The following is a 25,421-nucleotide window of genomic DNA, read 5'->3' as shown; positions in this document are numbered from 1 at the left end:
CGAGATTCGTCCACATGAGGATACCCAGACAGTTCTTATATACATAGGCAATGGCTGTGCATGCTTTAGAATGACATGTGATTCTGTCTTTGTAGAAGATGTTGTAGTAGATACAAAGAATCATTCAAACTTTTGTGCTTGTAACTTTACTAAGATAGTAGGATGTGATTTCTCTTACAAAGCTCCAGTTACTTCTCACCACCTGTTGCAATCCAACTACACGCTGATCCAGAAGCTGATGCCCACTCCTATCGGAATGAACCTCACCCTTGTGAGACAACTGTTGCTCCATCAGGACCTGGTTGACATCCTTGAGAAAATCAAGGAGAGCGGACAGAAGACTCTGGTGACTGTTCATCACAACGTGAGACAAATACACCGGGTTATGGAGAGGGTAAAGCAAGATGCTGGGCATAGGTAGTGGGATACTCTCTTTGGGTGGTCACCTACTGCCACAGGTGTTCTGAACAGTGTGTGCCATCCAATTGTTGTTCTTTTGATCCTAGTTATGCTTGGCTTTATCTTGTCAGCAGCCCTATTCATTCTGAATTGGAAAATGATGAAAAAGCTTAAGAGACTGTTAACTGTAGTCAATGCACACCGCTTTGCTGATGTACTCTATACAATAGATGTCCCCAAAACACTTGATACGAAACAGTTATGAATCAAGCATATGTGCTTTAGAACAACTTCTTAAATATCAAGAATGTTACAGAAGTTACTTTAATTTTTAGAAAATAATTTTAAAAGACAATGATTATATTATGATTTGTTTGTTGTTTTGATTATTTGTGATTTGTCTTAATCATTTTGAAATTGTTAAACAAATTATATTGCTTTAATTGATTAATATTTTTGAAATTGTTAAAATTAATCATAATTTTTTGAATTGTTATAACAAATAACCATGTGTGAAATTGTTATGATGATCAATATTAATTATGTTTATTTTTATTGGTTCCCCTTTCCCTCTTTTTTTTCCTCCTCTTCCCCTTTTATCCCCTCTCTGCTGTCATCCCTACTTTTCCGGGGTAATGCTACCGACGTGCAACGAGTTTCGAAGACACTCTAGAGCTCTGCTGATGAAGATTCCTCAAGACAATCATGAGTCACGGGGTCGTGTAGAAGTCCATCCGAAAATCCTTCATTTTTTGCCTCACAATTGTCATGAGAAAAAGACCACCGAAGGGTTAAAAACTGTTGAGCCAGTTGGGAAAGAAAGTCTCATGCTTATCTAGTGTGTTCACAAGTGATGTTTGCAGAACACGCCATGCTGTACTCGAAGGGGGCATGCTGCCCTTTTCTGGACAATTGAACTGGACTTTCTTCCAAACTCCTGAGCTGGTTGACTGAGCTCTGGGGTGGCTCCCCCCCACCCCATGAGAAGACCCCTCTTGCCTGTCTTCAACCACCGTGATGGACACACGGAGATGCAAATCCCCTCATCAAGGAACCAAGAACCCCTCTGGCACCCCCATGGCACCCCCATGGCAACCTCCTTCCAGAGACTGGGACTGTACCCCCTCCCAACTCAGGGAGGGGGGAAAAACCTGCCTAGAGTAAATGTACCTGTGAGCATTCAGCCCTGAAAACAATGGCTCACCCCCTCCTCCTGTTCCTATTCTTCTCCCCTCCATGGAAACCTAATTTCAGTCACCCTTCCCCCAACCAAGAACAGTATATCTTGGGGTTCGGTTTGACTGCTTCTCTGAGATCTCCCCAAGACGTGTACCAGCGAGTTTCGGCGGCGGGACCCCGAAGACATCACGTTTTGGTAGCTATACCCCATTCCCTGACCTTCTTTCCTCCCTTTTTCCCTTGTCCTACCCTTCTCTTCCCCGGATCCCCTAACCAAACGCATATTTAGCTGTGGTTATCATCAATAAAATTTCATCTTGTTGATTTGTTACTGAAAAACCCCTGTGCCTTTGTTGGTTATTTTTGCACCCAAAAATCATTTGTCACCCGTTCATTTCGGGCGGACCTTCACAGGCACCTACAAGCTCTTGGGACAACCTGTGTCAGCGTGGCATCATACTCCATGTAAACAAGTTCTTCCTTAGACCTCCTCTGATTAGATCTCCTTTGTGTTTAAAAATATTCGCCAACATCCTCTTGTAACCGGCCCTGTTAAAAAGGTGTCCCCCACTTTCTTCAAAGCCACTCTGAAGTCTTGGAAAGTACCTGTGCATTTCCTGAGAGGAGAGGTGCTCTGTTTTCTGACTGTTTCTGTCGCCCTCTTTTTTAATTTGGTGTCATGTTCCTTTTTATCTAATGGCAAAAGAATTGAAGTAGAGCAGTGCAGGGTACAGAGACATGAAATGGTGGTGCAGGTACCCAAGGAAGCCGGTCCCAGCTGAGCAGTCAGAGATTTGGCTGTGGGAAGAGGGGCTCTGGGGGGCCCACTGTGAGCCTCTGAGGGGCCCTGGTTTGTGCCCCCCAGCCCACCCTTAGAGGTTTCTGCCACGCAAACAGGGACAGCTGGGAGGGACTTGTCCCAGCCTCATCTGCTGCCTGGCACACTCAAGCAGACGGGAACTGTGCCAGGGTTACTGCCAGGTTGTGTGGCAGAGAGGGAACTGCAGGGCCCAGTGCCACTGGGCTGGCCCTGCTGGGAAGGAAGGTGCCATCCAGCACACAAGGGGCTGGGCATGGAAAGGTAGACACTGCTCTGTCTCCCTGTGGGAATCAGCACAGTGTCTGTCTTGCAGAGGCAGGGACCTTTGTCAGTCATTGGAGTTTCCTGAAAGGAAGAAATGCCAGGGACAGAAAGCACCATTTCTAGAGCACTGGCAGGGCAAAAATCCGAGCAAGATGAAGATATCAAAATAAACATATGAGAGGGGTTGTGGGCCACCTTTGTCTGTGATAGCAAGGTCCTGTGTATAGGGGATGAATGGGGAACAGATGGCCCCATTGGTCCTCTTTCTGGGTCTTTCTAAGAACCAAAGGAATCCTGATATGAGTCTGTGAAGCACTGAGCTTGGAAAGTCATGGTTCATTGTTGTTTGTTGTTTTTTTCCTGTGAGTAGTATCCATGTGAATCGGCCAAGCCAGCATCCACTCTGGCACCACTCACCATTTCACTGAAGAGGAGAAAAGTGAAGGACCATTTACTCCATAACCAGCTTAGAGTAGGACTGAAGAATACTATTATAGCCTAGATTTATAGATTAGGACTGAAGAGAAAGTTTCTGAAACTTTGGCTTATCTGGAAGACTCCTTTCTTTTTCACTCTGTGAATAAGCTCAGCCGTCCTTCTGAATTGTTATATGATTTATAGTGTCTTTGGTATAGTTTGAAAGTGGGGACAGCCCTCTTCATTCATGCTTTCCAGACCACACTGCCTTTATAATATGGACCACTGTGCCCTTTTGGCATACCTGGAGCACTTCTAGTTGCAGGCAAAACCTAAATACCGTGTGCATGGTGTTTGACTCAAGAGCATTTGGGTTCCTGCCACTTGGATTTGTATCCCTAAATGCAATGGCTTTGGCAGAAGGAGAGCCTTGCTCAAGTGAGAAAGCAGAAAGATCAGAGAGGGTGCTCGGGAAGGTCTCCTGTGGTGCAGAGCTGTCAGCGCCTGTGAGGTGAGAGCGGGCCCGGCCTTGGCCGGGGTGGAGCCCCAGCAGAGCCCCGGCAGAGGCCGGAGCAGGGTGAGACCCCGGCAGAGGCAGGCTGGAAGGAGGCCCTTGGAGCTGCAAGAGGCAGCAGCCAGGCCCTGGGTGCCGGTTCCTGGCAGCGGGCGAATCCTCCGCTCTCAGAGCCCAGGTGGCAGCTGGCTGCTGCTGAGGGGAAGCGCAGCCGTGCTGGGCACAGCCCAGCCTGGAGGCATTGGCCGTCTGGAGTGTGCCCAGGAGCAGAGAAAGGCCCAGGGCAGCCGAGGGCCGCTGGGCTGCCTGAGGATTCCTCCTCTTCTGCCGGCTGCCCTGCAACTCCTGGCAAAGGTCAGCAGTGTGTGCAGCACTCTGGGCACCGGGGCAGGGAGCCGGGCTGCTCGGCAGGCTGGAGCACAGGGCAGCCTCCTTCAGGCCCGGCTCTTGTGCCAGGGGAAGCGAGGCCAGCGTGAGGCAGGGACAGCTTGGCAGGGCACATCTGCAGGAGTCAGCGCCTCACGCAGCTCTGGGAGGAAGCGCTCACAATCCTGCAGTTCTGCACTGAGCCAGAGCAAAGGTGTGGGATGCAGAGTGTTTTGCAGGAATATTCAGGCCCACCGGGCCAGCCTACTTTGTGTACTCCGGCACACAGCAAGCGATGCGCAATGCAGCTCTGAGCTGTTGGCAGAGAGGATATCGGGGATGTGCCTGAGGGATTTGCTTGAGGAGTGAACTGATTTGGAAGGGGGCAGTAGTGTTTTAAGAAGGCAATTTGTGTTTTCTTCATTAATTTCTGAAAGAATGTCATAATGTGTTGCACACAGCTAGGGGGTTTAGAAAAGAAAGGCCTTATAAAATCAGGCCTTGCTATGGTAAATTCCCAGCTAGCCTGTTACGTCTTCTACATGCAGCCAGCTAACTTCCCATAGGAATAGTCATAAGAATGAGTGCATTTAGCAAGCACTCAGTCTTATGACTATTCCAATGTACAACAAGCTATTGCGCTAAGAATTCCCATGCGCAACAAGCTATTGTGCTAAGAAAACTGTTTGCATTTGTAATAAACAAGAAATCTGTCCCATGAGCATCCATGAAAGAAAAATGTAAACACCTGAGTGAGTCTTAAAAAGAGAGTCCTAGCATGTACACACCAAAACACCTTCTAAGTAATGAATTAAGTGGCAAGAAAACTACCAGCCAGCTGGAGTTGACCATGAGGTCTGTGAAAACAATATAAAAATGAGTTATGTGAATAAAGAATTGTCGTAGTGAAATCAGAAGGTTGCCTTGGTGCACAGAAGGCCTGCATGAAGAAATTGAGTCCCGCCTGCTTTACTGACACAGCAATGTGGCTTCACTCAGCAAGAGCACTTGCAGGGTATATTGATGAAACGCTTGTGTTTGATTCCCAGAATAGGAAGGAGAGGCGTTAACTGTAACAAACAGGGCTTAGTCTTCTGAGTTCCTTTTGCTTTAACAGGAGTGCTGAACCCTGTATTCACCCATTGCAGTGCTTACTGTGTGCAAGTGGCTATCTTGGCCTTGAGAATAAGGAGAGTGGTCCTGCTAAGAAGGTAGCGGGAATGCATTCAAAGGGAAGAAAGTGTTTATAGGAGGCTCCTGACCACCAAATGATAGTTTGAAGAATGGGAATATTTCCCAAATGACTGTGTCAGGAACCGGAGTCATGTCCCAGGCCCTGCCATACCTGATCCATGTTTGAACAGGTTGTCAAGACAATGAAGGAAAGTGTCTTGTTTAACAGGTGGGACCTTGACCTTTGAAGGAGAAACAATGTATTGGTCAATCAGTGGGCAGTGAAGCTTTGAAAGGGGAACAGTGCATAATGGAGCCCTTGGTAGCAGGGAGTCGGTGTCCTGAGCCATCATTGCCTCATCTCACACACCAGGAATGTATGAGCTGCTGCTCTAACTCCTGCTGTAAAATTTCCCTCCTGAGCAGGAGATACAGGGCCTGGTTCTGGGGTGGAGGGGTGAGAAGGACGAGATGCACAATGTTTTGGTCAAGGGGATGTCCTGGAAGTGCACTGCTTACCTGCCCCTGGTGCCGAGCACCATGCTCCATCTCCTCCTGCTCACCAGATTTTTGGGAATCCAGAGGTCAGTATGCTATTGCATACTGCAACTAATGGAATAAATTTGCTTTGCAATCCCAGTTGTGTCTTAGGTTCTTTTCTTCATGGGTCTCCTCCTGAACCTGTGGAAACAACCACCAGGGACCTACAGGACACTCCTACTATGATGTCAATAAATTCTGATAAGTTATTGAAATATTTCATAAAATCTGGAGTAATGTTTAGCTTGGGAGTTTCCAAAAAGTACTGAACATGTCTTAATTCCATGGATACAAACTGGTAGGTGAGATTGCTGGCTGTGCAGGGCTTGGGGAAGTCATTCCTTATGAACCCAATGCAGAAATAAAGTAACGCCTCCTTTCTAACCCTGAGCTGGCAGCAGGGATCAGGCCCTGCTTGGTAACTTTCATTTTGGCAACTTCTATTATCAGGTAAGAAAGGTCAAAATGAAACCTTTTCCAGCTGTTTCCCTCTGGTTGATCTTTTTAGGCACCAAAGCTCTGTGCCACGGGTGGCCTGGGTGTGTGCAAAGCAATGCAGCCCCCAGAAAGCCCTTGGTTTCCCCACAAGTTGCCAGTTTGACTGCTTCCAAGGGGAAGAAAGGCAGAGATGTACATCCAGAGATGTCCTGGCCATGTCCAATAAATGTGCAAATATGTGGGGAGATTTGTTAGGAATGATTTCAGTTGTTATGTCAACAGTGCCTTCTCTCCTGGTTCTGTGCACTGTAGGTTTCTCGGCTGTTTTAATGACCTGGAAAGGCTCGGGGATGGCCTTGGGCAGCCCGCGCTCCAAAGGACGAAAAGAGGCTTCAGGTGTTTTCTCGGTCTTCAGTGTTTATTAGTTTTTTATCTAAAAGATTTTCTCTCGGCCCGACAGAGGTCCGCACAGCAGCCAGCCATGAGCACACTGAGAGCCCCCGGGGCGGTCACTTATCTTTATACTCAAAACTACGTATACAATATTTACCTATTTTCCCCAATACCTTTTACCCTTATTGACCAGTGCACTTTTAGTAATAACCAATCCCAAAGTGCCACCATCACCACAGAAGATGGAGGCTAAGAAGAAGAAGAAGAAGGACAGGACACGCCCCAATTCCTCCATCTTACTTCTCCAGACCCCTCCTGTACAGAAATTCTAAACCCTGTGTTTCACTCTCTAATTAACTCATCCCTTCACCATTTACCCCAGTGAAATCCTCCCATCCTTATACAGGTGTCGTCTCCTGTGCAGGATCAAAGTCCAGCCACCAGACACTTCTGGCAACATTCCAGGACCTCCGAGCCCCCCAAGGGTGGTCTCGGTGACTCGGCACATCAGTCCTGAGGTGCTGAGATCCCACAGTGCGCACTATAGGCGAGTAATGTAATTGTTGGCTCTCACATTTAAGAGATAGATATTCTGTGAATAGATATTATGTTCAAATGTAAAGTGCTGGTATTGAAATATGTCCTCCCATAGTCCTCTTTCTTATCCCCCTTGTAATGGCCTTGGTAGTCAGGGCATTTGGGGAGGGCTGGCTTGTGACCAGCAGGCAGGGAGAAAAAACACCTGACCTCCAGTCAAGATGCAAGAATGTAATCTCCACCAATGGACAGCAGGGAAAGAGTTGACTGACAAAACAATGGGAGATGCTAAGGGTATAAAAGGCAGAGCACCTCTTTTGTAGATGAGCACGTGGCTGCTAATCATGGAGACTCCCAGTGCTGCAATCTTTCCTTATTCAGTCTTTGTTAAGGTTTCATAAACCTTTAAAAAATTAAAAGTGAGAGTCATTTCTCAGATGGGCAAAGATATGGGCCATTTTCTTGGTCCGGTTTCCTTTGCTTGTGTCCCATCTGAGTGCTCAGTTGGGGTACAGCCTGTAGGTGCTTGGGGCACTCTTGAAGTTACTCTTGGATCCATTGAACAACAGGCTTTGGCCCATGAGGGGAATTTGTGCTGCTTTGTGACAGAGGAGAACTTTGCAGACTATTCTGTGTTTGCTGTAGGGAAGGTTGGTTATTGCTTGGCATAAACTCACAGACCAACACAGAGCGTTTTCTTTGTGATGTCGGGGCACGGTTGCCACCTCGTCGTAGTGACATCAGAAAGTTGCCTTGGTGCACAGAAGGCCTGAGTGTCAGAGCAGCCCTAGCGCTTGCTCAGTTCAGGAGAATCCTCCTGATTGAGGCACTTGTCAGTGGGCAGTTCCACACTGACAGGAGCCTTTTTTTTTCTACTGTGTGAGCACAGCCTGCAGACTTGCAGAGCAGTGCTACAATGATTGAGCAAATTGCCCCAGCGCTATTCGCTGTATATGGTGTTACTTATGGTGCCTATTTTGTGACTAACTTGGCACGTAAGTAGAGGTGTTCCCTGGGTGTAACCAAAACGATGCCTTTTGTATTTCTTCCTGCTCCTTCTTAGTGACTGAGTTTCTGATTTTGAAACAGAAAGAACATTAGGAGGCTACTGGTTTGGCAAAGCTCCTGTCAGCAGGTTCAACTAAAAAGGGGGTGTCAGTAGCCACAGGGGCAGCATTTGCAAGGCAACATGCAGAGGTACCGTTATCTCCACGGGAGAGTCTGTGGCAGCAAGTCTGTCATTTCCTCACTTTGCTGAGACAAGCAAGACAGCTTTGAAAATGTAGATTGGCATACCTTCTTGGAAGACCTTCCAAAATCTCTGCAGTTATTCCCAGAATTCAGAGAAAGCTTCTTTTTTTCTAATTTTTCTCCTGAAAGGGGATTTCACTGTCTAACTTGACCCTTTACTGAGTGCTAAAATAGTGATTCCCTTTGCAAGGAAGTGCAAACTCCAAAGCAGTGAGTGTCTGCTCCAGAACTCTGGAGCTGCTGCTGTGCTGTTTCACAACAGAACTGCCACCGCTCAGGGGGATTTTGGGGAAGCTTTTCTGGGAAACTGTTTCCAGCAAGTTAACGAGAATTAGTGCATGCAACTGATTTTTAAAAACAGCCTGAGGGAGGGGATAAAAAAAGCTGCGTGATGTGTTTGATAGAACAGAAGCATTGAGTGTTACAGATGAATCTGCATTTTCTTGGTCATGTTTGTATTCATTTACTGGCAAAACAGGCCAAAGTGTAGGCACAAGCAAGAATATTGTCCTGATCTTTTGCTGGTTGTGTGAATGAAATGTGTCTTTTGGAGGGATTTTGTGAAATGGGAAATCATCTCTGTTTGGGTTGACTTGTTCTGTGGATTCAGCAGCCCAGGAAGTTTTCTCACAGCATCTTGTTCCTTTTCTCTTCCGCACTACAGGTCACCTCAGGCGTGTATTCAGTGATGCAGATCCTGAGGTGAGTGAGAACGGGGGATTTCATGTTCTGGTGATAAGAATTGTAGAGCCAGCTGTCAGCTTGGCCAGTGGCAGTAGAGTGTAGAGGGCCAGCTAGGTAGACCAAAAGAAAATCCATTTTCATGCCTTCAACAAAAAAAAAAAAAAAAAAAAAAAAAAAAAAAAAAAAAAAGGCAGAAGCATATATTTCCTAATTTCCATCTCTGAGCCCTGCAGAACAATAAACACAGTTTGGCAGAGAGAATGAATGATACTTGCTGGCAGCAGCCAGATGGGAACACTGAAGTTTGATAAAATAGACTTCGCCTATTTAAATTTACTCAAGAGTGACTGAGAATTCTATTCCCATAAATTTAATGGCATCTCCTTAGAAGATGTAGCTGTAGAAAAAGAAGGACATCAAAAAATAGTGGAGGCTGTATTTGAAGTAAAAAAGGCAACTTTGTGGCTGGGGTTGGTTGGAGTGACTTAGAATGCCATTGCTAACAAAGTTGATGAGTTCTCCTTAGAAGATGTGGCTGTAGATCCAAAGAGAAATGGGATTAGAAAATGGTAGGTAATGGTCTGTCCCTCATTCTTCTCTCTTGCCACAGGTGACAAGACCAACAGGCATCTCTCCCCTGCCTCCCTCAGCTCCTGGAGAAGAAGCCAGAGAGGAGCAAAATGAGGAAGACCACCACAAGTGTTCAGCTGTGGTCCCACCACAATCTGATCATTCCAAGAGAGTAAGTGCCCGTTGTGTGTGGTGCTGTCTTTAGTGCAAGGCAGAGGTGCAAGTTTCTGAGCAGCCAGCACTTGCTGTGCCTGGCCGAGGATGCTGAGTGCTGGAGTCCTGCAGGATGTAGCCTTTTCCTGCAGGCAGTGACAGTTCGAAATTGGCCTTTGATCTGTCCTGTTGGGGCAGTGCAGATCTGGGGGCTCCAGCCGAGCTTCTGGCTGCTTGGCTAAGGGAAGCTCCATCTCTGGGCTTCTGCAGTGTCATGGACAAGAGCATATGTGGGTAGTGCTGGAGGTCAAAAGGCTTTGTTGCTTTGTTTTCCCTTAGTGAAAAGGTGTGTTTGGCTTGTGGAAGTGTTCTGCAGTTTTCTTGAGTCGTTCTTCACTTGTAGAGTCCCTGTTGGCCCAGCTGCCTTTTGGCTTTTGCTAAGCTGCAATGGAGATGTTTGTGTTGTCTATGGAGCTGTGTGGGCCATTCTTGTCCCGTGTGGCCAAAGAAAGGAACTGCAGAGTTGCAAAGCCTTCTTGTGAGGCAAACAGCAGAAGGGGCAAGTTTCTGTTGATCCGTTTTGTCCTGAAGTCTGCAGGTTTGGCAAGTGCCTTGGAGCCTGGAGTGGGGTGAAGCTGCAAGTCCTTGACTGCTGTCTTCTGTTGCTTGGAACAGGAAGGCCATCTTGAAATGGTGCCTGCTGTATCTGAAGTGAAATGGGCACCTTTGTGGCTGGGGAGCTGCGTGGGCCAAAAGGAGCCAGAGGTGCTGGCGGTCTTGAGCAGCTGAAGATGAGGCAGCGTGTGGCCAGTTGTCCAAGAAGGCCAAGGGCATGGTGGGCTGTGCCAGCAGCAGAGGGGCAGCAGGAGCAGGGCAGTGAGCGTGGCCCTGTGCTGGGCAGCGCTGCGGCCACAGCTGGAGTGCTGTGTGCACTTGTGGGCTCTGGGAAGCAGAAAGTCATGGAGGGGCTGCAGTGTGTGAACAGAAGGACAGGGGAGCGGGGCAAGGGAGTGCAGCACAAGGCCAGGGAGGAGGTGCTGAGGGAGCTTTAGTCTGGACAATGGGAGGCTTTTGAGGGACCTTCAGGCAGACTTCCACCAATTCCTACATGATAGTGCTCAGCACAAAGGCTCTTTCCCTGCCAAACATACCCTCATGCATCCAAGTGCTTTAGACACATACATAGGTGACACTTCCATCTTGTGGTTTGTTGGTTTCCTGGGAGGAGAAGCCCTGTTGTTTTTCTCATTTTCCAGCAAGCAAGGATGCTTCTGCACAATCTTTACTGTGCTTATCAAGTACTGGAAGGCATTCTGTACACTTTTTGATGCAGAAGAAGCATTTGTGTTTCCAGACCTTCCAGCATGGCCTTAAAAATCACTTTGAGTTTTACACTGCCTGTGACTTTGTACAGCCCAGGGAATCAGTGTGTGTTGTGTTTGGGAATTAAGCAGAAGATCAATGCCCTTGCATTCCAGCTGCCCCTCAGACATCACAGGAGCTGGGAGAGGCTGGGCTGCATTTCTGATTCCAGCCACTTTAGCACTGTCAGTGTGCTCAAGTCCAAGAGAAGAACTTGATCGAGGCACAGATGCACAAAGAGTGCAGTTCCCAGTGCAATGCTCTGGGTCTGACCCCTTTCCATAAGGACCTACATGCTCCAGATTCCCCAAGAGTGTGCTTTATTGAAGCTACAGGAAAGCAATCTCAGGATTGTTGCTGAATGGGGCACTGTCTACCAAGTTTTGATGTGCGTAGCAATAGAGAGGACAGTAAAGAGAGATTTCAGTAATGAGATCTGCCTGTCTGTCTATCTATCTATCTATGCAACATTTACACAATTGAATCTTCCTGGCTCTGGTCCAAGGCAGTTGGAGGTGCAAAGGTCACCTAAAGCATCCCTTTGAGGAGAGGATTAGAGACATGTTCCCTCAACAAATTCTGAGCAGGCAGAGATGTTTCCCCCTCCAGATATGGTGTTTTTTCCCCCAGTTCTCCAGCCTCTTCTGCCCTGAAGTCCCCAGTTAATTCTTTAAATTTCTGCCTCTCCTAGAGAGATGGAAACATTCCAGGTTTAGGTGGTGTTCGGTGACGCTGCTCATATGTGCCATGCATTACATGACGCATGTTTTCCTTCACTGGCATCCCCAGGGGTGTATAATTGCATTCCTTAATGGGGCCTTAGGAGAGTCTCTGTTACTGCTGGTCAGAATTCTCAGTTGACAAAAGAGGGAGAAGAAACACTTTTCTGATGTGGCCATAGAGGCTCTGTGACATCCATCAGAGAACTTTACATGCATCCTCATCTTCTGAATGGCCAGGTTTTCTAACAAGAGTGTAGATGTCAGAAAGGCAGGAATGCTTGTGCAGGCCTGAAGAAAGTATGAACTCCAGAAGTGTCTCACAAGGAATGAAGCCACCTGCAGAGCCAGGATGGAGCTGTGAGACAGGGTGGGCTGTCAGTCACTACTGAAAGACAAACAGGACATGGCAGAAGCAGAGGGAGGCCCTCACCAGACCCTTGAGAAAAATGCCACACCTTCCCTGTCAGCTGCCTGAGAGGCTCTTGCAGCTTCAGTCTCAGATGGCCCCTGATTGTAGGGCCAGGGTCAGTTTGGAATCTGTGCCTCCTCTCAAACAGAGAATGACCCAGCAGAGCAGCAGCACAGTGCTTTGGGAACGTGTGAGCCCAGCAGTCTTTGTGTCTTGGCCCACAAAGGTTGTATGGGAAGCTGAAACCCATTTTCTCTTGCTTTCTGTCCAGGTGCTTCTAGAGAAAGAGCAGGAGCAGATTGCTTCAACACAGATGCCATGGCAGACTAAGGGAGAGCTGTTCCCAGCCCAAGAGCAGGAAAAACAGCTCAGGGAGCAGGTGGAAGAGCCACAGGAGAATGGCCAGGTAAGCTTGACTGGCCAGGGCACAGAGGGAAGGGTAGGAAGAGGGGCATAAACCAGAGCTCTTGGGACTGAGGAGGCCAGGAATCCCACAGGCACTGGAAGCACAGAGCCTTGGAATCTGCAGAGATCAGTCCTGGGACAGGAGGTTTGCAATGGAAGCAGAGGTGGGTAGGGAGGTAGAAAGAAGTGGCTGAATAAATGTGATTTTGAGGCTGCAAGAGGAATAAGCTGAGGCTGATGGCAGCTCCCAGTCACTTGCTCTGCATTTGTGTGTACAGAAGATCAAGGTGGAGCCACAAGCAGAGCTGCCCGAAGCTCAGAGTGCCATCATGGACATGAAGAAAAATAACAAAGAAGACATGGGAAGTATTCAAGAGGAGAATCTCCATCAGCAGAGGGGCGATCAACAAAACCAGGTGAGTGAAAGAGTGGCAGCCACTCCACTCATGAAATGTCCTCTCCCTTCTTCTTTACAGTCTACCAAGGGACACATGCAGGCAGAGCTGCAGGACTCTGAGGCTAGCAACAAGGCAAGGGAGAAGAGGCTGGAGGAAGAAATGAAAATCTTCAGAGAGAAACTTAATCACCTCCCTCAGGCTCTAGAAGTGAGTGAAAGAGGGATGCAGCCACTGCAGTCACCAAACTGGTGGTTTCTGCCCTTCTTGCCTTTCCACTCAGAGCAGCAGGGAGTGGGGTGATGCCTCTGAGTGCCATCCTGCTCTAGTGTGTATCACAGTCACTCTGAAGGACATTTCCTGGTGTGCTCAATCTCTTCTGCTGCCCTGGATAATGTAACTTGTCCTTTGGCCTTTTGGCCAGCAGTCCAAATTGATTCCTGCTGGTCTGTTCCTGCTCTCTTGGTTTCTTGAGGTGTTTTTACAGTGGAACATGGTGACCCAGGTGGAGGACTGAAACAAGCTGTCTGTATCTCTTGTTAATCTGTTCTTTCCCTTTCCTCAGAGTCGATGACTCCTGGCTGACAGGGACAAGCTGGAGTGTCTGACTCCTTTGTTCTGTTTCATTTGAGGAGCAAGAGTTGGCATCTGGCCGGGCAGCCTGCAAAGACTTCCAGCAAATGTCTGGCAATGAAGGACCCCAGGTTTGGAGTGAGACACAGGAACAGTGCCCACCAGAAGTGCTCCAGGTCCAGCACATCATGAGCTCTGAACCTGCTGCTGTAGCAGTGTTACCTAGAGGAAGCCTTTCTATTAAACCTGGGACCTCAAGCTTGGGCAGTTCCTTCATCTCTCCGAAACAGGAGACTGAGGAGAAGTACCTGGAAATGCTGGGTACGTTTGGGATGTTTCTTGTCTCAGGGACAGTGCATTGTGTGCAGGTGTCAGCAGAGCTGTACCAAATGTTCCCCCTGAGTTTGGTGCCACAGGGCCATTTAGGACTCCCCTGAGCAGTGCTGTGCTCTGAGGCAGCGAGAGAGCGCTCTGGGTGTTCCTGCTGCCTCTGAGGGCACCTTGAACTGGCTTGGGTTTGCCTGAGCTTCCCTCTCTGCTAAAGGCTGAAGCAGGGATTGTTCTTGCATCAGCAGAAGGCTGTGACCTAGCAAATGATCTAGGCAAGTCCTGTATGCTAGTGGCCAAACTGAACAGAATTTTCAGTTTCCTAAATTCTCCTTAGACTCCTGACTTCCAACCAGTCATCAGAGCAAAAAAACTTCACAGAAATGGACTGATTTTGGAGTTTTGTGTATTTGGTTGGGGACTGTTTTTTTTTGGGGGGGGGGGGGGAGTGGGTTGTTTATGTGTTGTTTATTTTTTGTGGGGGCCTTTTGGTTTTTTTGTTTCTGTAGAGATTTTTGTTTCTGTGGGGTTTTTTTTTTGTTGTGTTTTGGGTTTTTAGGTTGATGGTTTGTGGAGTTTTTTTGGTGGAGTTGGTTTTTCTCCATCCTGAAAGAGCTCTTCTGCCCCACATGTTACTGATGGCATTTTTATGACTGTTACTGTTACCACTACTACATCTGCAGTTTATTTTCATAAGAATGATATATTTTTTGTCAATAAGAGAATGCTATATTGTTGATAATAGGAACTACTTTGAAAGCAGATCAGGTTACAGGACAAACAGAGAGCACAAGGTGTTTTCCATTTGCCCCCAAAGAAAAAATAGATACTTTTAGAACAACCTTTATTTAATCTTCTAGTTTTATGCTTATCAAGATGTGTCCAAGAGACACATCCAAGTGATCAGATAAAACTGTACTGCAGGCATTTCTCAGGAGCCTCCAGCCCAGCCATGGTATATTCCTCAGATCCATGGCACTTTTTCATACCCAATTCCCACTCTTTCCCCTGACTGTATTGGCCCCTGATCCTACGTATTGGCCCAAGCCCTGCTCAGATCAGTCTCTAGGAAAACACATCAAGTCCTTTGTGATTCTGCAGCACAATCCAATGAATCTGCCTCTTGCCCATAACAGCTGCCAGTGCTGTGCTCTCAGATAAGACCTGGTGGGGCTGAGAGCAGAGCCCAGGGGATTCTGTGTCTACCATCACCTGTTGGGACAAAAAGAGCACTGATCCACACCTCGGTGGGGCTGATCTCAAAGCCCATCCTGTTGTGTCCTGAATGGGGACAACAGCTTGTATGGGGCTCAGGCTGGCTGTGGCTTCTTCCAACTACCTCTTAGTGCTCATGCTTGGGCTTTGCCAGCCTTGTTGTGCTAGCTGCCCTGTCCCTGAGGGCTGGAGGGACTGCAGAGGCTGGAACCTTCCTTAGCTGGGAGAGGGGCATCTTTGAGCTCAGCCTGCTCATAAACAGGTCAGCGTCCTGATGTTGAAAGCCCCATTGGGATCATTTATAGCTTGAGCTGCTCTGGTTTACTAATGGAAAAGAATTCATCTGGCAAACTGCTGAAAGGTAGTGATGTCCTTCTCTCCTGAAAATGCATCTCCCCGTGCTTTGTTTCCTGTTAAGAGAACTCCTGAAAGGAAATTACAAAATCAGTCTCTGTGCCAGCCATCTGCACTGCAGGGCTACCTGTCCTTTTGCTGTTGTAGTGGTTGTTACCCAGCTGAACCCAAAGGGCTCAGAGCCCCAGAGTGGGGCTGCCTTTTGTATCTCCTGGAAGCTGGCATCTCTTCTTTAAAGTCAGCATCTTGCATTTCATTTCCCTCAGGGAGAATGGTGAACCCCACTGAAAATCCCCTGATGAAATACACTGAAAAGGAGCGTATTGGCAGCGGGTGAGTCCTACCGCAGATACTCCTGCATAGCGATGGGCCAGGTGTTATTCTGGTGGAATGTCTATCCAGCGTGAAGTCAGGCAAGCTACACACATGTTCAGACACTGGGGATAGATGGTGCCATCTCTCAGTGCTGCTCAGAATTTGTGAATATGATTAGAAGGCACCGTCAGAGACATCTCTATGCTGCCAAGGTCTTGTCTGCATCAAAGAACAGGACCCGGAAGACCTCCTTTTCTCTCAAGTGTGGGACAGCTCTCTGTTAATTTCTTTAGCAATTTTACATGTCTCAAAATCATGCTGCCACACTAATGAAAAAAGAAGAAACTTGCTTTCCTGAAAGAGCAACCTATCCCCTATCAAAGCTGAGTGAGATAGCAGTTGCCAGGAACATTTATTTCCCCTGGTTTGCAGAAGGAAATACTCTGTGGTCAGGATAGGAACCACTCAGTTTAGAAAGTGAAACCCAAGAGGAAAGACTAAAATCTCTTTAGAAGTTGAAGCCCAGTTCTTCAGGAACAGGCCCAGTGCCTGCACTTGAGAGGAAAATCCATCATCTGACTTCTGGCAGAGCCCTCCTGCATGATGCAGGTTTTTGACACTACCAGCAAAGATCTCCTGTGTGGGCTGGCTTTCACTTTAGGACCTAAACAGCTTCTCCTTTTTCTGCTTCTGTTTTGTTTCTAGGACTTTTGGACATGTGGTTAGAGCACTCAACAATGCCACAGGAGGAGAGGTAAATGTCAACAGGCCCCACAGACTCTGCTGCTCTTGAGGGGCTTTCCCCTCTGGTGTGAGCTGTGGCTGGAGCTTTGGGTAGAGCTGTGCTGAAAAGGCACAAGAAGCTCAGAGTGGTGCCAGCCTGCAAAATACATCTGGCACAGTCTTTGTCCTCCTCAGCTGCCAGAAGGAAGGCACGGAGGGCAGCGCTTTCTTTCAGAGAAGGAAAGGCAGCGCTTTCTTTCAGAGCGCTCACTTGCTCTCCATTGCTAAAACAAAGGTGGTGCCTTAGAGCACCTCCCTGCTCTTTGGGGCTGCAGCTTGAAGTCTTGCATTCTCATTTCTGGCTGCCAGCAAATCCATCTGAAAGTTACTGGTAGTTCCTTAGCCACCTGCAGTGCTGCACTTGGGAACTGCACATAGGGAGAGATCTGCGAGGTGTCCCTAAAAGCCCTAAGCCCTGCCCGTGGCCCAAGATGTATCCACAGAGTATTAAGGCATGGATTACCTCTTCTGAATCCCAAACAAAGCAGCAGAGACTGTGGTCAGAGGTTTGGAGGTGATAGTTGAGACACCACTGTTACCAAGTGGACAAGGCAAAACGTCAGTGGCTGCAGGTGTCCTGTAGCTGGCCCCTAAGGGAGCAGAGAAATGGGCTGTTGGAATGTCAGTTCCTAATTACTGCAGTGCCTAATCACAAGGCAGTTTGGCACAGCTCAGCTGTGATTGCAAAATCACTCGCTCCGTGTGCGTTATGGTCTCGTGCCACCAACTTCTCAAGTTACTGATTTTCAATGTCATTTTAGGTGGCCATAAAGAAAATAAATCTAAAAGGACTGAGGAAGAAGCAACTAACCATTAATGAAATTATGATTATGAAGAGATATAGGAGTCTCAGTGTTGTGAATTATTTAGACAGGTGAGAGGTCTTGGTCTTATCCCATCAATGGGCATTTACATACAGCAAACATGAGAGGTTAAAAACCCACTTTGGTCAGTGGCAGAAAGTAGAGCTGTTAATTTTGATTCATTCGTATTTGTCTATTCATCTCCAATGGATGAGAAGAGAGTGCATCTTGTCAGCATGAGTCTTCCCTGGCACACCTAGTTTTAAAAATTATTCCAAAATTATTCAAAACCTGGATCAGCTGTATCTTACTAAGTCAATATCCTCGAAGTAGATTGCCTCTTAATTTTTTCCAGATAGATTTTCTAAAGTTTCTTAAATGCTGATGAACCATCCTGAAGTGGATTTCCCTTAGATCGTTAGCACTCGTTGCCATTGCTGTGCATGCCAGGAAGACTAGGTGCTTATTTCCAGAAACACTGTGCCTGACATATTTTTATCTGGGCTATTACTAAACTGCACTTTTCATTTGCTGCTCATCTAAGACATCTCCTTTTTCACAGCTGTGTCTTTCTCCTCCAGACTGCACAGACTGCAAACAATGCACAGCTGAGAGGGAATGTCTATTCCTTTGATTCTCTCCTAGTCACAAAGGAACCTGAAAACAAAAAACCCAGAAGTAAAAAATCATGATAGCCATGCATATTTATCTATCTCCACACCCTTGTTTCCTTCTTTCAGCTACCTTCTGGGTGAGGAACTCTGGCTAGTTATGGAGTACATGGATGGAGGCGCCCTGAGTGATGTCATTAGCAAGACCTACCTCTCTGAAGTTGAGATGGCAGCCATCTGTCGGGAGGTCAGCAATCCCATCTGTGTTTCCGAGGACTTGGGCAGGATTGTCTGGGAAACAGGGGCTAATATCAGGAGAAGTTTCACGTGCCAAGCTTTGTTTCTGTGTGGCTGGTATGCTATGGGCAAGTAAAAGCACTTCAAGTGAAAGGCCTGCCAGTGCCCCTGCACTCACTGTACTCAGGTCCAGTACTCTTCTCTCCTGCTGCTGTATTCTCGCTCTGTCTCATTTATTTGCTGTTGTCCATCTTGCCTCACTAAACTTTTGTCTGTCTTCACTGCACTCTTTGCCTGTGAAAGCAAAGGTGCTGGTGGCACGATTTGAAACAAACAGCAAAGGAAAAAAGAGTGAGACTCGTTTCTCTCAGTCCTCAGCTGAAAAGGATAGGAGCACAGCCCAAATGCTCTTTGCTTCTGAGCACATGCACTGCAGCAGCAGTCATCCTGGCTGGTTTTCTGGGGACAGTCTACAACAGCAGGTGCTGTTGCTCTTTCAGAAGCTGACGTGCCTTTCCTCAGAAAGGTCCTGCTCTGCAAGTGTTGGAGCAGCAAGCTCTTCCTCTCAGTGGCACTGTGTTCTGCCATTACTCCCCATTCCCCTGCAGGGCAAATCTTTTTAGATTGTTTGGTTTCTTGTGTGATGAAATCCCATCACTTATTTTTTCCCTCCTCTTTCTCGTTTCTCTCTCAGTGCCTGCGAGGACTGGATTTTCTTCACTCAAACCATGTGATCCACCGAGATGTGAAGAGCGGCAACATCCTTCTCAGAACCGATGGTTCTGTAAAGCTGGGTCAGTGTATTCTTGGTCAGGTGCAGCATTCCAGGGATGTGGGTGTGGGGCTGCTTTGAGTGACAGCCAGCTCCCCTAAATGGTGCTGGTGGCAGCGCAGGGACATCATGTCAACCATGAGCTGGTGACATGGTTGCAACGTTCACAGAGGTATGAGAATCACAAGCAGTCAAGACTGCTCTTGGTCTGTGTGTGTCCCTTCCAGAGGGAAGGAGCTACAAGTGTAAAGCTTCCAAAGAACAAAAGCCACTGCTGGAGGCAGTGTTAAAAACTTGGGGATTTTTTAAGTCGCCAATGCCAGGAGATTCAACAGCACATTTTTAAACTTCTACTGGGGAATTCTTTTGCTTCTTTCCTAATTGCACAGAATTAAAATAAAATCAAAATTTTGCTTTCTCCTCAGCTGATTTTGGCCTCTCTACTCAGCTCACACCTGAGAAGAATAGAAAGAGCGTGCTAGCCGGGACTATTTGGTGGATGGCACCTGAAATGGTGAAGGATCAACCATATGGCCCCAAAGTAGACATATGGTCTTTTGGAATTGTGGGGATTGAAATGGTAGATCAAGAACCTCCTTACTGCAATGAAAGTCCTGCCTCGGTAAGGAGCAAATACTCACTGATCCCACTGTCTTTCTCACCTGTCTCAAGTCCTGTGTTGGACATTGGACAAAATCCCATTGCCATTTGCGGGAACTGCTTTAACACCAAGGTCCCCTCCTAAAAATGTCCCTGCAACACATCAGCATCTGCTGTGGTTTTGGTTGCATCAGTGGGGGAACTCAAGCCTTACCACATGAAAACAAACTCCATTCTCAGGCAACACTCTGCTTTGGGTTATAAGTGGCTCCAGCTCTTTTGCCTGTGTAGATGTCCCCAGTAACAGCAAATAAGCACCTTAGAACTGCTGTTATCTTTTCAGAAATGAAGGAAGGAAACCCAAGCCCAACAAAGTATCTTAAACTGTGATTTTTAGAGAGGAACCTAACCCCTTGTGCAGTTTCTTCTCACTGGCAAACATGCCTGAAACCTGTGCATAAGGGTGTAAAGGCCACAGAGTCTCTTCTGCTTCTTGTGCAGTGTTACTGAAACCCTCAAGTGACTGTCTTTCTCCCATAGCCAAAGGCACATTCTCTGTGTCACCAAGCCAGAGCCTGGTGATGCGGAGAGCCTGCCAAAACCTCCCAGTGTTCCCCGGCACTATCTGGGACGAGCCTACCGTTAATGCATTGACTTGAGTAGCCAAATGAGCAGAGGCTGACCACAGGGATGGCACGTCTCCTTCTTTTGACCATGATAATTTTTCTTTTGCTGCATAATGGGAAGCTGAAATTTTCAGACTTCTGAGAGACAGAGTTGCAGGTGACTCCTGTGTGCCCAAGCAGGCATTTTGGTCCCAATACATTTGTGCAGGCATCTTAATGTGTATGTGTTGAAGATGAGATTGTAAATGTTTGTTTCCTAACCTGAGGAATTTGTGGTGCATTTCCTTTCTTTTTTTCCAATTGCCATTGTTTTCAAGAATAGCACAAAAAGCTTTATGAGTTTTGTTCTACGGCAGCTGTGCTTAAGGGACCAACAAGCACTGCAGAGATGCCTTTCATGTACTAATCCTTGAAATTAGTTAGTATAGCAAAGTCTCTCTTCCAAAAAAAAGCCTGTCAAGCTGGTGTGAGTCCTCAGAGAAGTAAATGTGCTTTTGTTGATGTAGTTCCAACTAACTAGGTCAGTCAATGAAATCAGCTGCCAAGGCAAGATCTGCAGGATGGTGGAAAAGCTGTGGCTGCATTAGGGTTTGGGTTTTTGGTTGGTAAAGGAAAGTCATCTCTGGGTCTCTGCCAGGGTAGGAACTGCCACTGAAGAACAGAAGTTAAACAAAGGGATCTGGGAGAGCATTTAAGAGATGTGAAAGCAGCAGGTGGAGCCTCGTGTCTCCATTTTATCCAGGCTAAACAACTGATAGCCACAGTAGGCACCCCAAAGCTGCGACAAGCCAAGCACCTCTCACCTTGCCTGTGTGATTTCCTGAGCCGCTGCCTGCAGACAGACGAGGATCAGCGCTGGTCTGCCAAGGAGCTCCTGCAGGTAAAATGTGAAGGGGCTGCAGGTGAAACAGGCTCTGAGGGATGGGCTCCTCCTCCACTCAAGTCCAAGGCATCAGATGAGCCCCCTTCCTCCTCACCTCTACTCTTGCTGCTCTTCAAATGAAAATGGTGAGGAATCCTAGACTGGGCTGGGCTGGCAGGGCCCTGGGAAGGTCCTCTGGTCCAAGTCTCCTGCAATGAACAGGGATATCTTTAACAAGATCCGGTTGCTCAGAGCCCTTTGCCACCGGAGCCGGAATGGTTGCAGGAACGCGATAATCTGTTCCAGGGTTGGCAGCATGCTCCGAGTCACCAAGTTCTTCCTTAGACCTACTGTGATTAGATCTCCATTGTGTTTAAAAATATTCACCCACATCCTACTCTAAGTGGCCCTGTAAAAAAAGGCGTGCACCACTTTCTTCAAAACCACTCTGAAGTCTTGGAAAGTGGCAAATAAAGTCTCCCTGTGGTCTGGTCTTCACTAACTTCAATAATTCCATTTCTCTCTGCATTTCCTGAGAGTTGGTTGTGGGCAGGAGGGGCTCTGGGGGGCTCACTGTGAGCCTCTGAGGGGCCCTGGTTTGTGCCCCCCAGCCCACCCTTAGAGGTTTCTGCCACGCAAACAGGGACAGCTGGGAGGGACTTGTCCCAGCCCCATCTGCTGCCTGGCACGCTCAAGCAGACGGGAACTGTGCCAGGGTTACTGCCAGGTTGTGTGGCAGAGAGGGAACTGCAGGGCCCAGTGCCACTGGGCTGGCCCTGCTGGGAAGGAAGGTGCCATCCAGCACACGATGAGCAGGGCATGGAAAGGTAGACACTGCTTTCTGTCCCTGTGGGAATCAGCACAGTGCCTGTCTTGCATAGGCAGGGACCTGTGTCAGTCATTGGAGTTTCCTGAAAGGAAGAAATGCCAGGGACAGAAAGCACCATTTCTAGAGCACTGGCAGGGCAAAAATCTGAGCAAGATGAAGATATCACTATAAACATATGAGAGGGGTTGTGGGCCACCTTTGTCTGTGATGGCAAGGTCCTGCGTATAGGGATGAATGGGGAACAAATGGCCCCATTGGTCCTCTTTCTGGGTCTTTCTAAGAACCAAAGGAATCCTGATATGAGTCTGTGAAGCACTGAGCTTGGAAAGTCATGGTTCACTGTTCTTTGTGTGCTTTTTTTTTTTTTTTTTCCTGTGGACAGCATCCATTTGTACGTTCAGCCAAGCCAGCATGCATCCTGGCACTACTCATCAACTCAGTCAAGAAGAGGAAGTAGGAGACGAGAACGTATCAATCGTGTCAAGATGATATCTTCATAGCCAATTTTGAGTAGGAATGTAGAGTAGGATTCTCGAATAGGATTGTTGAGTTTTGTAGAGTAGGATTGTAGAGTAGGATTCTAGAACAGGATTGTTGAAGACTTCTGTAGAGTAGGATTATAGAGTAGGATTCAGAATAGGATTTTTGAAGGGTTTTACAGAATAGAATTATAGATCAGGATGGTAATTAAATAAAGTTTCTGAAACATCAACACATTTGGAAGATTCCCCTTCTTCTGACCCCTTATCATTCCATTCTTTTTCCTTTGCTTTTAAGCCTTTTGATGAAATCCTTTCTTCTACTCTTTTAGTATACTTTCAATATAATATATATCATAAAATAATAAATCAACCTTCAGAAACATGGAGTCAGATTCTCATCTCTTCCCTGGTCCTGTGAACACCACCACAGCCCACTGGCTGGTGTTTGCCTAGCAGGGGTATTTCTAGTTAAGGCAGAAAGGGCAATGGCATTTGCAGGAAAAACCAAAGGAGTGGGGAAGCAAAGACGTCCTGTGCAGATGCAGGCATTGAGCTGTGACTCAAGAGCATTTGGGTTCCTACCACTTGGATCTGTATCCCTAAGTGCAATGGCTTTGGCAGAAGGAGAGCCTTGCTCAAGGGAGAAAGCAGAAAGATCAGAGAGAGTGCTCGGGAAGGTCTCCTGTGGTGCAGAGCTGTCAGCGCCTGTGAGGTGAGAGCGGGCCCGGCCTTGGCCGGGGTGGAGCCCCAGCAGAGCCCTGGCAGAGGACTTGCAGTAAGGAGGTCCTTGATCTACCATTTCAATTCCCACAATTCCAAAAGCAGCTCTGAGCTGCTGGGAGAGAGGGAATCGGGGAAGTGCCTGAGGGTTTTGCTTGAGGAGTGAAATGATTTGGAAGACAGCAGAATAAAATTCAGTAGGCAATTTGTGTTTTCTTCATTAATTTCTTAAAGAAAGTCATAATGTGTTGCACACAGGTAGGGGGATTAGAAAAGAAAGGCCTTATAAATTCAGGCCTTGCCATGGTAAATTCCCACCTGGCCTGTTACGACTTCTATGTGCAGCCAGCTAACTTCCCATGGGAATAGCCATAAGAATGAGTGCAGTTAGCAGAACAAGCTATTGTGCTAAGAAAACTGTTTGCATCTGTAATAAACAAGAAATCTGTCCCAGGAGCGTCCATGAAAGAAAAATGTAATCACCTGAGTGAGAGTGAGTCTTAAAAAGAGAGAGTCTTAGCATGTACACACCAAAACACCTTCTAAGCAACGAATTGTGGGCAAGGAAACTCCCAGCCAGCTGGAGTTGAAGACAAGGTCTGTGAAAACAATATAAAAACAAGTTATGTGAATAAAGAATTAGCTTTCCCTTCATGAAGAAACTGAGTCCCACCTGCTTTATTGACACAGCAATGTGGCTTGAGTCAGCAAGAGCACTTTCAGGGTGTATTGATGAAATGCTTGTGTTTGATTCCCAGAACAGGAAAGAGAGGCGTTAAGTGTAAAAAACAGGGCTCAGTCTTGTGAATTCCTTTAGCTTTAACAGGAGTGCTGAACCCTGTATTCCACCAATTACTCCAATTTTTCCTTATTCAATCTTTTGTTAGGGTTTAATAAACCTTTAAAAAGGTTAAAGTGAAGAGTCTTTTCTTAGATGGGCAATGCTGTGGGCCATTTTCTTGGTCTGGTTTCCTTTGCTTGGGTCCCATCTGAGTGCTCAGTTGGGGTACAGGCTGTAGGTGCTTGGGGCCCTCTTGGAGTTCCTCTTGGATCCCTTGAACAACAGGCTTTGGCCCATGAGGGGAATTTGTGCTGCTTTGTGACAGAGGAGGACTTTGCAGACTATTCTGTGTTTGCTGTGGGGAAGGTTGGTTATTGCTTGGTATAAATTCACAGACCAACACAGAGCGTTTGCTTTGTCCTGTGGGGCATGGTTGCCACATTGTCGTAGTGACATCACAAGGTTGCCTTGGTGCACGGAAGGTCCAGAGCCAGTTTGTATTCCATCAGCAGCTCCGGTCTCATACCATCCCGAGGGAGGGGGGGGAACGAGTGCCCAATGGTCTCTCTTGACACAATAACAAATTAAGGACCTCTGTAAGTCCCAAAAGGATTACTCCCAGGAGAGTGAGGACTCCCGGGGGATCCTGAGGGCCTCTTTAGCAAGGTCGGAGGTCACCCCTTGTGACCTCCGGGACATTTTCTCATGCCTCCTCAACCCCACCGAGTTTGTTGTGTGGGAGGCGGCATGGGAAAAGGAAGTTGTGGAGATCCTTCCCTCCTTGTGGGACGATCCCCACACAGGGCAAAACTTAAATGGTGATACCATCTCCATCGAGCACCTGTGCGGGAAGGGAGACCTGGCAGAAAGGCACATCCAGGCAAGACTTATCCCGCCTGAGACCCTTAAAGAAGGCCAGAAGGCAGCAGAGAGGGCGTTTCTTAGGCTTCCCGCTACCGCACCCCAGATTTCGTATTCTAAGATTTTGCAGCACACAGACGAGCCATTCATACTCTTTGTTGAGCATCTCCAGAAGGCGATCGAGGCGCAGGTGCAGGGAGAAGAGGCCAGGAAGCAGCTCCTGTGTGAAGCAGCAACCACTAATGCCAACGCAGTGTGCAGGGATGCCATCCCGAGCCTGCCAATGGATCCGCCAATCTCCCTGCAATGGATGATCGAGATCTGCTCTCGAAAGGTCACCATGCCCTCCAGAGACCTCGACCACCAGGCTAGACCGCTGCCCCGCTGCGTTGCTGCTGCTGACATCCCAGAAGCTGTCCCAGTGGGCTCTGATCCTGTTTTTCCTTCAGCTGACTACCGGCCTCGACCAAACACCCCTGGATCGGTTCACAAGAGCACTTCCCCCTGCCATCTATGTGGGAATGTGGGCCACTGGATGCCTGACTGTACCGTGCGGAAGGAGTTCTGGAAGTTTAAAAAGGAGAGCAAAGCAAATACAACACAACACTTTGTGACAGAGGTGAACTTCCCAGGCTATTTTCTGTTTGCTGTGGGGAAGGTTGGTTATTGCTTGGCATAA

At 47.5% G+C, this 25,421-nt stretch overlaps 1 protein-coding gene across 1 annotated transcript; it reads left to right on the top strand.

Annotated features, from left to right (window-relative positions):
- Positions 1-256: 256 nt before the first annotated feature.
- Positions 257-25,421, top strand: LOC131095731 (extracellular signal-regulated kinase 1-like). The gene is made up of 9 exons (XM_058043791.1): positions 257-394; positions 12,463-12,597; positions 12,875-13,201; positions 17,320-17,432; positions 18,102-18,219; positions 18,904-19,003; positions 19,407-19,603; positions 20,950-21,087; positions 24,504-25,421. Exons 1-9 carry the CDS (start codon positions 257-259, stop codon positions 25,419-25,421), a joined length of 2,184 nt encoding a protein of 727 aa, XP_057899774.1.

The sequence above is a fragment of the Melospiza georgiana genome, chromosome Z (assembly GCF_028018845.1).
Source record: "Melospiza georgiana isolate bMelGeo1 chromosome Z, bMelGeo1.pri, whole genome shotgun sequence".
Lineage (NCBI taxonomy): Eukaryota > Metazoa > Chordata > Aves > Passeriformes > Passerellidae > Melospiza > Melospiza georgiana.
The sequence above is the reverse complement of the archived record's forward strand: the minus strand, read 5'-3'. Positions and strand labels throughout refer to the sequence as shown.

Excerpts from the sequence above, each read along its gene's own strand:
- LOC131095731 (XM_058043791.1), top strand. The coding sequence starts at position 257 with ATGAACCTCACCCTTGTGAGACAACTGTTGCTCCATCAGGACCTGGTT. Across the intron at positions 12,598-12,874 it reads AGCCACAGGAGAATGGCCAG|AAGATCAAGGTGGAGCCACA; the intron begins GTAAGCTTGACT and ends TTGTGTGTACAG. Across the intron at positions 21,088-24,503 it reads CTGCCAAGGAGCTCCTGCAG|GAGAGTGAGGACTCCCGGGG; the intron begins GTAAAATGTGAA and ends GATTACTCCCAG.